The sequence below is a fragment of the Xyrauchen texanus genome, unplaced genomic scaffold (assembly GCF_025860055.1).
Source record: "Xyrauchen texanus isolate HMW12.3.18 unplaced genomic scaffold, RBS_HiC_50CHRs HiC_scaffold_411, whole genome shotgun sequence".
Taxonomy (NCBI): domain Eukaryota; kingdom Metazoa; phylum Chordata; class Actinopteri; order Cypriniformes; family Catostomidae; genus Xyrauchen; species Xyrauchen texanus.
In genome coordinates, this window is record NW_026266379.1 from 20,001 (window position 1) to 31,514 (window position 11,514).

At 36.1% G+C, this 11,514-nt stretch overlaps 1 protein-coding gene across 1 annotated transcript in view; it reads left to right on the forward strand.

Moving 5' to 3' along the window:
* LOC127642138 (Fc receptor-like protein 5) overlaps positions 1–7,894 on the forward strand; it is a 23,497-nt gene extending 15,603 nt beyond the window's left edge. The window contains exons 4-10 of the mRNA XM_052124847.1: positions 2,632–2,907; positions 5,559–5,840; positions 6,058–6,333; positions 6,680–6,943; positions 7,061–7,309; positions 7,398–7,505; positions 7,624–7,894. Coding sequence (XP_051980807.1) covers positions 2,632–2,907; positions 5,559–5,840; positions 6,058–6,333; positions 6,680–6,943; positions 7,061–7,309; positions 7,398–7,505; positions 7,624–7,682 — 1,514 coding nt within the window. The 3' untranslated portion in view covers positions 7,683–7,894. The remainder of the gene's footprint in view (positions 1–2,631; positions 2,908–5,558; positions 5,841–6,057; positions 6,334–6,679; positions 6,944–7,060; positions 7,310–7,397; positions 7,506–7,623) is intronic.
* Positions 7,895–11,514: the final 3,620 nt, after the last annotated feature.

Consider the following 11,514-nt stretch of genomic DNA (forward strand, 5'->3'; position numbering starts at 1 on the left):
GTGTTATATGAGTGTTTGTGTGTTATATCAGTATGTGTGTGTTATATGAGTGTTTGTGTGTTATATCAGTATGTGTGTGTTATATGAGTGTTTGTGTGTTATATGAGTGTTTGTGTGTTATATGAGTGTTTGTGTGTTATATCAGTATGTGTGTGTTATATGAGTGTTTGTGTGTTATATGAGTATTTGTGTGTTATATGAGTATGTGTGTGTTATATCAGTATGTGTGTGTTATATGAGTGTTTGTGTGTTATATGAGTATGTGTGTGTTATATGAGTGTTTGTGTGTTATATGAGTGTTTGTGTGTTATATGAGTATGTGTGTGTTATATGAGTGTTTGTGTGTTATATGAGTGTTTGTGTGTTATATGAGTATGTGTGTTATATGAGTGTTTGTGTGTTATATGAGTATGTGTGTGTTATATGAGTGTTTGTGTGTTATATGAGTGTTTGTGTGTTATATGAGTATGTGTGTGTTATATGAGTATGTGTGTGTTATATGAGTGTTTGTGTGTTATATGAGTGTTTGTGTGTTATATGAGTATTTGTGTGTTATATGAGTATGTGTGTGTTATATCAGTATGTGTGTGTTATATGAGTGTTTGTGTGTTATATGAGTATGTGTGTGTTATATGAGTATGTGTGTGTTATATGAGTATTTGTGTGTTATATGAGTATGTGTGTGTTATGAGTGTTTGTGTGTTATATGAGTGTTTGTGTGTTATATGAGTGTTTGTGTGTTATATGAGTGTTTGTGTGTTATATGAGTGTTTGTGTGTTATATGAGTGTTTGTGTGTTATATGAGTATGTGTGTGTTATATGAGTGTGTGTGTGTTATATGAGTATGTGTGTGTTATATGAGTATGTGTGTGTTATATGAGTGTTTGTGTGTTATATGAGTATGTGTGTGTTATATGAGTATTTGTGTGTTATATGAGTATGTGTGTGTTATATGAGTATGTGTGTGTTATATGAGTGTTTGTGTGTTATATGAGTATGTGTGTGTTATATGAGTGATGTGTGTTATATGAGTATGTGTGTGTTATATGAGTGTTTGTGTGTTATATGAGTGTTTGTGTGTTATATGAGTATGTGTGTGTTATATGAGTGTTTGTGTGTTATATGAGTATGTGTGTGTTATATGAGTGTTTGTGTGTTATATGAGTGTTTGTTATATGAGTGTTTGTGTGTTATATGAGTATGTGTGTGTTATATGAGTATGTGTGTGTTATATGAGTGTTTGTGTGTTATATGAGTATGTGTGTATTATATGAGTGTTTGTGTGTTATATGAGTATGTGTGTGTTATATGAGTATGTGTGTGTTATATGAGTGTTTGTGTGTTATATGAGTATGTGTGTGTTATATGAGTATGTGTGTGTTATATGAGTGTTTGTGTGTTATATGAGTGTTTGTGTGTTATATGAGTATGTGTGTGTTATATGAGTGTTTGTGTGTTATATGAGTGTTTGTGTGTTATATGAGTATGTGTGTGTTATATGAGTGTTTGTGTGTTATATGAGTATGTGTGTGTTATATGAGTGTTTGTGTGTTATATGAGTGTTTGTGTGTTATATGAGTGTGTGTGTGTTATATGAGTATGTGTGTGTTATATGAGTGTTTGTGTGTTATATGAGTGTTTGTGTGTTATATGAGTATGTGTGTGTTATATGAGTGTTTGTGTGTTATATGAGTGTTTGTGTGTTATATGAGTATGTGTGTGTTATATGAGTGTTTGTGTGTTATATGAGTATGTGTGTGTTATATGAGTGTTTGTGTGTTATATGAGTGTTTGTGTGTTATATGAGTGTGTGTGTGTTATATGAGTGTGTGTTATATGAGTATGTGTGTGTTATATGAGTATGTGTGTGTTATATGAGTATGTGTGTGTTATATGAGTGTTTGTGTGTTATATGAGTGTTTGTGTGTTATATGAGTATGTGTGTGTTATATGAGTATGTGTGTGTTATGAGTATGTGTGTGTTATATGAGTATGTGTGTGTTATATGAGTGTGTGTGTGTTATATGAGTGTTTGTGTGTTATATGAGTGTTTGTGTGTTATATGAGTATGTGTGTGTTATATGAGTATGTGTGTGTTATATGAGTGTGTGTGTGTTATATGAGTGTGTGTGTGTTATATGAGTATGTGTGTGTTATATGAGTGTGTGTGTGTTATATGAGTATGTGTGTGTTATATGAGTGTTTGTGTGTTATATGAGTGTTTGTGTGGAGGGGGAGTGTCATCAGTGAAGCACTTCCGGTGTTATCTAGAAAAAAACCTTTTCATGATCATACCGTGGATTATTTTCATGAAATTAATCATTAAATACAATTAAAGAGGGTAACGGGTGCATATTATGGTGTCAAATCAAACCAAATCACTTTTATTATTTTATTACAATATTTACACAACACAATAATAATATACAATGTACAGTAAACAATACACACAATATAGAATGTGCAATACAAATAAAAATACAAAATAAGAGTAGAAGTGTGTGTGTGTGTGTGTGTGTGTGTGTGTGTGTGTGTGTGTGTGTGTGTGTGTGTGTGTGTGTTCATAACTGTAGATGCAACATGTGTGTTTTGTAAAGTGAGAGTTGTGTGTTTGTTTCTGGTTCTTACAGATAAATCTGTTCTGACTGTAAATCCTGAAACATCACCGATATTCAGAGGAGAGACTGTCACTCTCACATGTGACGTACAGGGGACACGAGTGACAGACTGGACATACAGATTTCACTGTGATGGTCGTGTTTATCAAGACTCTAATGAGAAACAGTTCAAGTTTACTGCAAGTTACATCAGATACAGTGGATACAGTAAATGCAGGTGTATCGCTACAAGAACATCTGGACAAATCGACACTTACTTGAGTGATGAAGTGTCATTTCGTGTCATCGGTGAGTGATCATCTGTTATATTATAATCATATGCATCATCAGCAGATCCACAGTTTTCCTGAGCAACTACTGGACGACACATGATGATTGTAATTGCCTGTTTTGTGTTTCTGGTCTCGAGACACAATGTAAAAACGACCGAAACGAGCGATTCAGACGGAGGACAACAAACATTTAAGTGTTATTTGGAGTCAAAATGACTTTCAGGCTCAACTTGTGAAGTTGTTTTCTGTCAGAACAACTCAAATTAGTGAATGATATGAACATAACAAACCTCGGACCATCATGACATCTACATAATCAGATGAAGCACTGAAGAAGAAGAAGACATTATTACGTTACGTACGTAACCTCGGTTCCCTGAGACGAAGGGAACGAGACATTGCGTTTACTAACACATATGGGAGTGTCTTCATACACAACCTATTTGAAACCTCTCTATAATAACACTGATATTCTAATATTGGCTGTGGTGTTTGAGCCCCACCTGTTTTAGTGCGAAACTGACCACTCTCAAAAGTGTGAGTAAATGATGAGAGAATTGTCATTTTTGGGTGGACTGTCCCTTTAAGAGAGTTGTGGACTTCGAGCTGATGCTCCTGTCTTTAAATGTAAGTTTCAAGAATTATACAAGCTGTAAAATGTTAAATGAGGGAAATATTTTGAAGAAAAACACCACAATGTTTTATTTAGGCCCTAATAATATGTTTAAAATTAGCAATCTTCCACTGTGAGAACTTACCCCTCATATGAGTCACCATTGGGGCATGTTGTCACAGTGACATTTATTCCACAGTTAATTAAATGTTTTAAATATCTTTAGATTCTGACCTTGTGTATAAAGAAAATAATTCTATATAATTCTATAAAATATATAATATAATGTATAAAACATGCCCCTGGGGGGGTCAAAGGGTACAGATGACCCCAGGGGGGCCCATGCAATGGTCTGTGTTTGACATTTAATGGGATCAAGAACAACAATTTACTTACTGACTTCTGTCACTGAAAATAAAATGTAAATGTATTTAAATGATAAATACATTAATTGTTATCCAGAGGTGGGAAGAATAGCCAAAAACTGAACTCAAGTAAAAGTACAATTACTTCAAAATCATAATTACTCAAGTAGAAGTAAAAGTACTAACATAAATAATTACTTGAGTAAGAGTAAGAAAGTAATTAAAAGAGTACTCAAGTAGTGAGTAACTCGTTACTTTCACAAATGACAAATAGACATTTAGTCCCCGATATTCCAGAACATAAAACACATTGAACATGTATTATAGAATTATTATTCATGGGAATTCTGTCATCATTCACCATCATGTTGTTCCAAACCCGTAGGACTTTCTTTCTTCCATGCAACACAGGAGATATTACACAGAATGTTTGAGTCACTATTTACTTTCAGTGAATGTTTTATATATATATTGAAAGTGAATGGTGACTGAGACGGTCAGTCCCTAACAAAGCCTCACACTGGTTTGGAACAACATGAGGGTAGAGAAATGATGACAGAATATTAACTTCTGGCTGAGCGATCACTTTAAAGAGATTTTTACCCAAAAGTGAAAATCCTCTCATCATTTACTCACCCTCATGCCACCCCAGATGTGTGTGACTTCCTTTCTTCTGCAGAACACAAATTCAGATTTTTAAAATAATATTTTAGCATAATTTTGATGCTCCAAAAAGCACATAAAGGCAGTATAAAAGTATCCATAAGACTCCAGTGGTTTAATCCATGTCTTCAGAAGTGATATGATGGTGTGGGTGAGAAACAGATCAATGTTTGTCATGTTTTTGTGAGACAGCAGGGGCGATATGCAGAGAAGAATGTGAATCTGTTTCTCATTAAGACAGAATCTGTGACATTTACACATCATCATATAAACTTGCTAGATAAAATAAATCTTTAAATTTGCTTCTTCCTCGTGTTGCATTTGACTGTCACTCAGTTTTAAAGGTGACATGCAGGTGTCGTGAGCGCATCACGAGCACATCAGAAGTCCAGCACGAGTGAAACATATACAGACATGTCCGGACGAGTCTGAACCTTTATTCCGCTGTCTGGGATTACTTGTGAAAGACCCACGAAGCTCCATCAGTGTTGATGAGACCCAGTCTGTAAAGTTTGCTGCAAAAGTTATCGACGGGAAACACTTCAAACATTAAGCACCATCCCACGGACTTCACGGAGATGAATGTATGTGGAAATACAGTACACGGGATAATAAATTATAGCCCGTTTCATAAAAACACAAGATTCAATGTAGTTTTACATGATTTGGACAAAATGGCAATAAATAAACTGCACATGAATAATATATTTTCAGCAGGTTTTGTAGAATTGAACTAAATCACAAATGCAACAAATGACTGAATGCGTGAAAATGTATATTTGAAGTGTTAAACTGTTCAATAATCATTACAATACTTATATCTTGTGCTGTTACTGGTGAGGAACGGTTGCCAAACCAAATTGGGTCAAATCAATCTGTGTTCAGGAATAATGTGGATATGTGTGTTGTTGAACTTATTACATTTATTTGAATGTTTCAAAACTTCATAATCTTCAGATGAACTGATTACAGTCTAATTCTTGTATTATTGTAAAATAGATGAATATTTACTTGTGTTTTATACAGAGAGACCAAAACCTGAAGTGCGTGTAAATCCAGATCATCATGTGTTCAGAGGAGAGACAGTCACTCTCACATGTGACATACAGACACAAACACACACTGAGTGGAGATACAGCTGGATTAAAGATGATTCAGTCAATCCAGTCAACTCTGAATCCAGTGATGCTGCAGGAACTAAAACAATCAGATCAGTGAAAGTCTCTGATGGAGGACAGTACAGATGCAGAGCACAAAGAGGAAACTACGACACACAGTTCAGTAACACAGTTCAAGTAACAGTTAAAGGTGCTGATTTACTTTATCTGATTTGAGATATGTTTTAGTGAGTTTAAAAAACAAAAAAATAAAGAAAGAAACATTTGTGGAGTTTATCAATGTATGCAAAGTTTATTCAGTTTGTTCTGAGTGTTTATCAGGAGCTCTGAAGGTCAGTAATTACTGTAGTAAAGACGAGCAGAAGATGAACTCTGTTTATTAATGACCCAAATGTTCTTCACCACAGACTCAAAGCTCAATCCTGAACTCACATCAGATACTGCAGGAGCTGCACTGACAGGAAACACGGTGACTCTGATCTGTCACATGACTCAGACCGCTGGATGGGACTTTTACTGGTACAAACACACACAGAACTCTGAGAAAAACAAGACAGAAACAAACTCCTACAGAGTCCATATTGATTCAGTGTCTGATGGAGGTCAGTACTGGTGTAGAGCTGGAAGAGGAGAACCAGTTTACTACACAAACTACAGTGATGCATTGTGGGTCAATGTCACAGGTGAGATAAAACATACTGTATTTTATTACCAGTGACTGTGTTTGTAAATTGTGTTTGCACTAAGAGATCCTAAAGACAATGTGACCAGAAAGCCAGGAAATTACTTTTGGGTGGCCCTCAATAACAAAAAGATGGGCCAAGTTTTCACCCCCACAAAAAAATTTCCTTAACAACCTTAATAACCTTAACAACAGCACATGGGGGCTTCTATCCACCATCAGTTTTGTAAAGTCATTTTACGGCGCAAATCATCTCTGTAACTCTTAATACCTGATTTAGATTTATATTGAAAATGATTTGGCTGCTGTTGTGCTCTTTTGTTTTTTTTGTTTGAACTTCATTTCAGCTCAACGTCCCTCAGTGTCTCTGATCATCAGTCCCAGCAGAAGTCAACACTTCTCATCTCACTCTCTCTCTCTGAACTGTGAGGATCACAATAACTCCACTGGATGGACAGTGAGAAGAAACACAGACAGTGAGAGAATGAAAGATTGTTCATCTACAGGATCTACATGTGAAATCAGCTCCCTTAAAACATCTGACACTGGAGTGTACTGGTGTGAGTCTCAATCTGGAGAACACAGTCCTCATATTAACATCACAGTACATGGTGAGTCTATATAACAGCAGATATAGTGTCATGATACTTAAAACAGAGCTGAATATGTGACTTTAAATATGTGCTTAAACTTCTTCCTGCTGTTTCTCCATTTCCTCTGTTGTGTAGATGGTGATGTGATTCTGGAGAGTTCTGTTCATCCTGTGATTGAGGGAGATACTCTGACTCTACACTGTTTACATCGATCTACAAACTCCTCAATCCTCACAGCTGATTTCTATAAAGATGGATCACTCCTCCAGAATCAGACGACAGGAGAGATGAGCATCCCTACTGTCTCAAAGTCACATGAGGGTTTCTACTCCTGTAAACACGGAGAGAGAGGACAGTCACCCGAGAGCTGGATCTCAGTCAGAGGTGAGAGTTTATTCTCTCTTTTCTATTCATTCATGTGCACTTCTTCAGATATACTCAATCATCATGTGCTTGTGTGTCTGTTTTTCAGTGTCAGCACATCAGATTCGTGTCTTACACACTCTCAGTTCTCTTCTGGCAGTTTGTCCATATCTGATGGCGACAGTCGTGCTGGTGTTCAAATGCTACAGAGCGAGAGGTAAAAGAGATCAATATAATCAACAGATGAAATGTTCACAAAGACAATAACAGCAGAGGAAACAATATGAAAGTGGAGTTCAATGACATGTTTCTAATATTGTTTTTGTATTTGATAGTTTCATCTGTTGAAGATCAAAGTCAGTTTGCAGTAACAGAGGAAGAAACTTCAATCTGAATCTCTTTAAAAACGTTCAGAAGACTTTTCTTACATTCCTGTTCATTATTTCACCATGTTTCATTTGTTGTAGAATTGATTTCTCATTCATATGATTTTAAAACATTGTATTTTGTGTTTCTGCTTTTCTATGATTTCTATTTGAATCTTTTACTTGAATATTTCCTGTTTCATGTTCAAATAATGAATAAGAGCAGAAACACTTTAGTTTTATTCTGATCTAGTTTTATTGTGTGGATTTGTGTGTGATCTGATGTTTCCGTACTTTAAATAAGTGTGTCTTTGTGTTTGAAATATTCTGGACTTTATGCTTTCTTACAGATTTAAATACTATCTTAAACTCTTGATTATTAATGTCATAAATATATTTTGCACTGGAGAAAATGATTATTTCTTCAAAACAACTGAAGACATTTAAATCTGAACAATATTTGACATCATGATTGTTTCAGCTCCTCACTCTTTATGTAAAACATGTGAATAATAAAGTGTCATTTTCATCTCTCTGTTTTTGTTTGTATAAAAATCAAATATGGATGGAAGAGTTTTGATGAAATGAAAGAAACATGATTTCTCCTGTTTGAAAGTCATCTCAGGTTTATTTGTACAGCACATATCACAACACATTTGGATTCAATGCAGCTTTACTGAAAATTGTGCCTTAAAAGTCCTCAGTTAAAATAACCAACAGCGATTGTGTCCAGAAATAAACTCTATATGTTTAAATAGAGAGAAAAACCTTGAGGAAACACATTATATAATACAATAGTTATTCAATATGATTCAGAATAACTTGTCTTGAGATTCAGATCAAAATAAGATTCTGGACCGCTTATATTTAAAGTCCCAGATGAAGAACAGATTTGTATAAAGTGTCAATGAAATAGTTTTGTATGTAATTAGTGTCATTGAGAATGAGAGTGTCAGTTCAATAACAGTTGAGTTTGTAAAGCAGGTGGATTCACTGAACATTGAGATGATAAAATACTGTATATGATCATTGAGTGCAGAAACAGTGAACTGATCCGGATCCACTGACACTCATTTCTCCTCCACATTATAAATGCAAAAGTCATTCACAGAGGATCAACAGTTTGGATACAAGCTCATTTAAAGATCATGTGTGGGTCTTAAAGAGCGTTTTGAAAGTGAAAGTAAAACACTGATTGTGGAACAGATTTTCTGCACAATTGAACAGGTGCATCTCATCACATTGGCACAGAGAAGAGCAGATGTTGATACACTTGCAAATCAGTGTTTAATTCAAACAAATTGTTACATTTGCATTCAGATGAATATGTTTGGTTAGTGTGTTATTTAAAGTTCATCTATTAAATTCTTTATATTTTCATTGACTTTAATTTGACTCCACTATAAAGCTTTGATCGCTGATGTTTGCTGACTAACGGTAACTTTGAGCAGAGGGAATAGTATTATTAAATGATTCAGGACTATGTAGAAGAACTTTGCATATTTTATAGACAATATCTGAAAGTATTCAGGTGCAAATTCATCTATTAATGTTGTTTAATGGCAGTCAGATCATGTGATTATCTGCTGAATCACAACAATTCACAATTTGTCCACATGAGGGACGACTCATCTCCAGCTGATCCAATGATTCATTTGACTCGAAAAGTGATTATGCTCATTCATTTATTGTTAATTGTTTATTTATTACTGGAACCTCACTTTATCTGTACTGTTTATCATTAATATAGAGCTTTTAATAACATTTCACCTAAACTAATTTACAGCAGGATGCTTGACCTCTTGACCTTATGCTGGATAAGCTAATAGATGAGGTGTGATTTAGTGAAACATGTGAGCCAGCATTAAAACATGTGGATGAATGCTTGAACTTAATGTATCCTGTGTAAGAGATTATGAAAATAATATGATTTTAAAGAACAAACTGAAGTGTGTACTGAATGTAATGTTTCTGGATGTGTTATTGACACTTCCTGGAGTCCGACTGATTCTAGCGGCTCGAAGGGGGTCTCTGCAGGCCCGAGAGGACCACTGAGAGATCCCAGGAGGGGAACAGGCTCGGCCGGGAGGGATTTAACCTCCGGGCGCCTCTTAGGAACCTGATATTTAAGTCGTGATTAGTGGGCCAGAATGAGACAGTCTTCGAGGTAGTTGAGAATGCAGATGCCGGCTTCCCGCAGCGGGGCAAGGGCTGCCTCTGAGACCTTCGTGAAGACGCGAGGGGAAAGGGACATGCCGAAGGGGAGGACCTTGTACTGATACGCCTGGCCGTCGAACCGTAGAAAGGTTTGATGTCGAGGCAATATTGAGACGTGAAAGTACCCGTCCTTCAGGTCTACCGCTGGAACCAATCGAGATGCCGGACGCAAGTTAAGATGTGTTTTTACGTGAATATTTTGACCGGGAGTTTGTGCAAAGCCCGGTTGAAAACTCGTAAGTCCAAGATCAGTCGTAAGCCGCCGCCTTTCTTGGGTACAATGAAGTAAGGGCTGTAGAAACCCTTCCTTTGAATTCAATGCAGCATTACTGAAAGTGACGGTCTTTTAAATGTCTTTTTTCAGTTCCGACTTCGCTTGAAACTCACAAATCATTAATGAGATTCATCTGACGACAGTTTTTATTCCTCTATGCTAATTTATAAAGGAGTCGACGCGTCCTCTGATTGCGTGTCTTCATGGACAAACCCACTAAATGATTTCATTGGTCAGCTCTTAGATTGATGGGCGGAAAGAGCCAATCAAAAGCTTTGAAATGAAAGCCCCGCCCATCACCTCATGTTTCAAACTGACCATCAGATTCACTTTCCTTTCCTCTCTTCAAAAAGCATTTGAACACTCAAATCAAATCTGGAAAAATACGACGAATAGCGGGTCTCTGATTATTATCAAGCGAAACTTTACGATGACGCTTAAAATCTGCTTTTCCTCTTTCAGACACGATGACGAGAGTTTAATATTCACTCGAATGTGACGCGACCAACATCCGGAGAAGATGTTTACGTTCACCTACAGGACCTAGTAGAAACACACAATTGAAGGAGGAGCCAAAGTCACGTCACGTGTTTATTTCTTGTTCACAGTTTAAAATCTTGCAGTTTATTTCACTCAAATGAAACCTTTTTTTTTCTATAGAGAAAATATTTAAAGCTCAATGTTCAAAATGTGTCAAATGTTCAACAGAGCAGAAGAATTGTTGACAATGAAATTTATCCAACACAATAAAAGTTAATTGCAGACCTGCAAACCTGTCCACATTTTGACCTCAAAGTACGCAGATACGATTTGTCGCTCTAAACTAAAACCAGGTGACGCATCTGCGCACGCGCAGTACTCAAATCAAGCAACAGCAAAAGAAGAGTTCGACCAATCATAGCGCTGGGTTCATTCCCCAAATAGCAAATCATCATTAATAAGAGACTGCAAATCGACAGCAACACAAAATCCAGCTATACACAAGTTACAGCGTCGCCTAGTTGTGACGTAAATGGGCACTCCCAATTTACACAACACTAAATATTTGAGCCATTAATCTTAGGTAGGACCCTATAAACTAAATATTTACGGAGGCATCGGGGAGTAAGTGATGAAATAAAAAAGCAGACTCATTTAATAACATCACTGAACTCATGTTTTGACATTAGCCATCAAGGAGCTTCTGTAATAATTTAGCTATCTAGGAAGCGATTTCTACATTACTAGATATTTTATAATTGAATAAGCGACATTTTTCTCCATTCTGATGGATGATGTGAACATTAACTGAAGCTCCTGACCTGTATCTGCATGATTTATGCATTACACTGCTGCCACATGATTGGATATTGCATGAATAAGTGGGTATA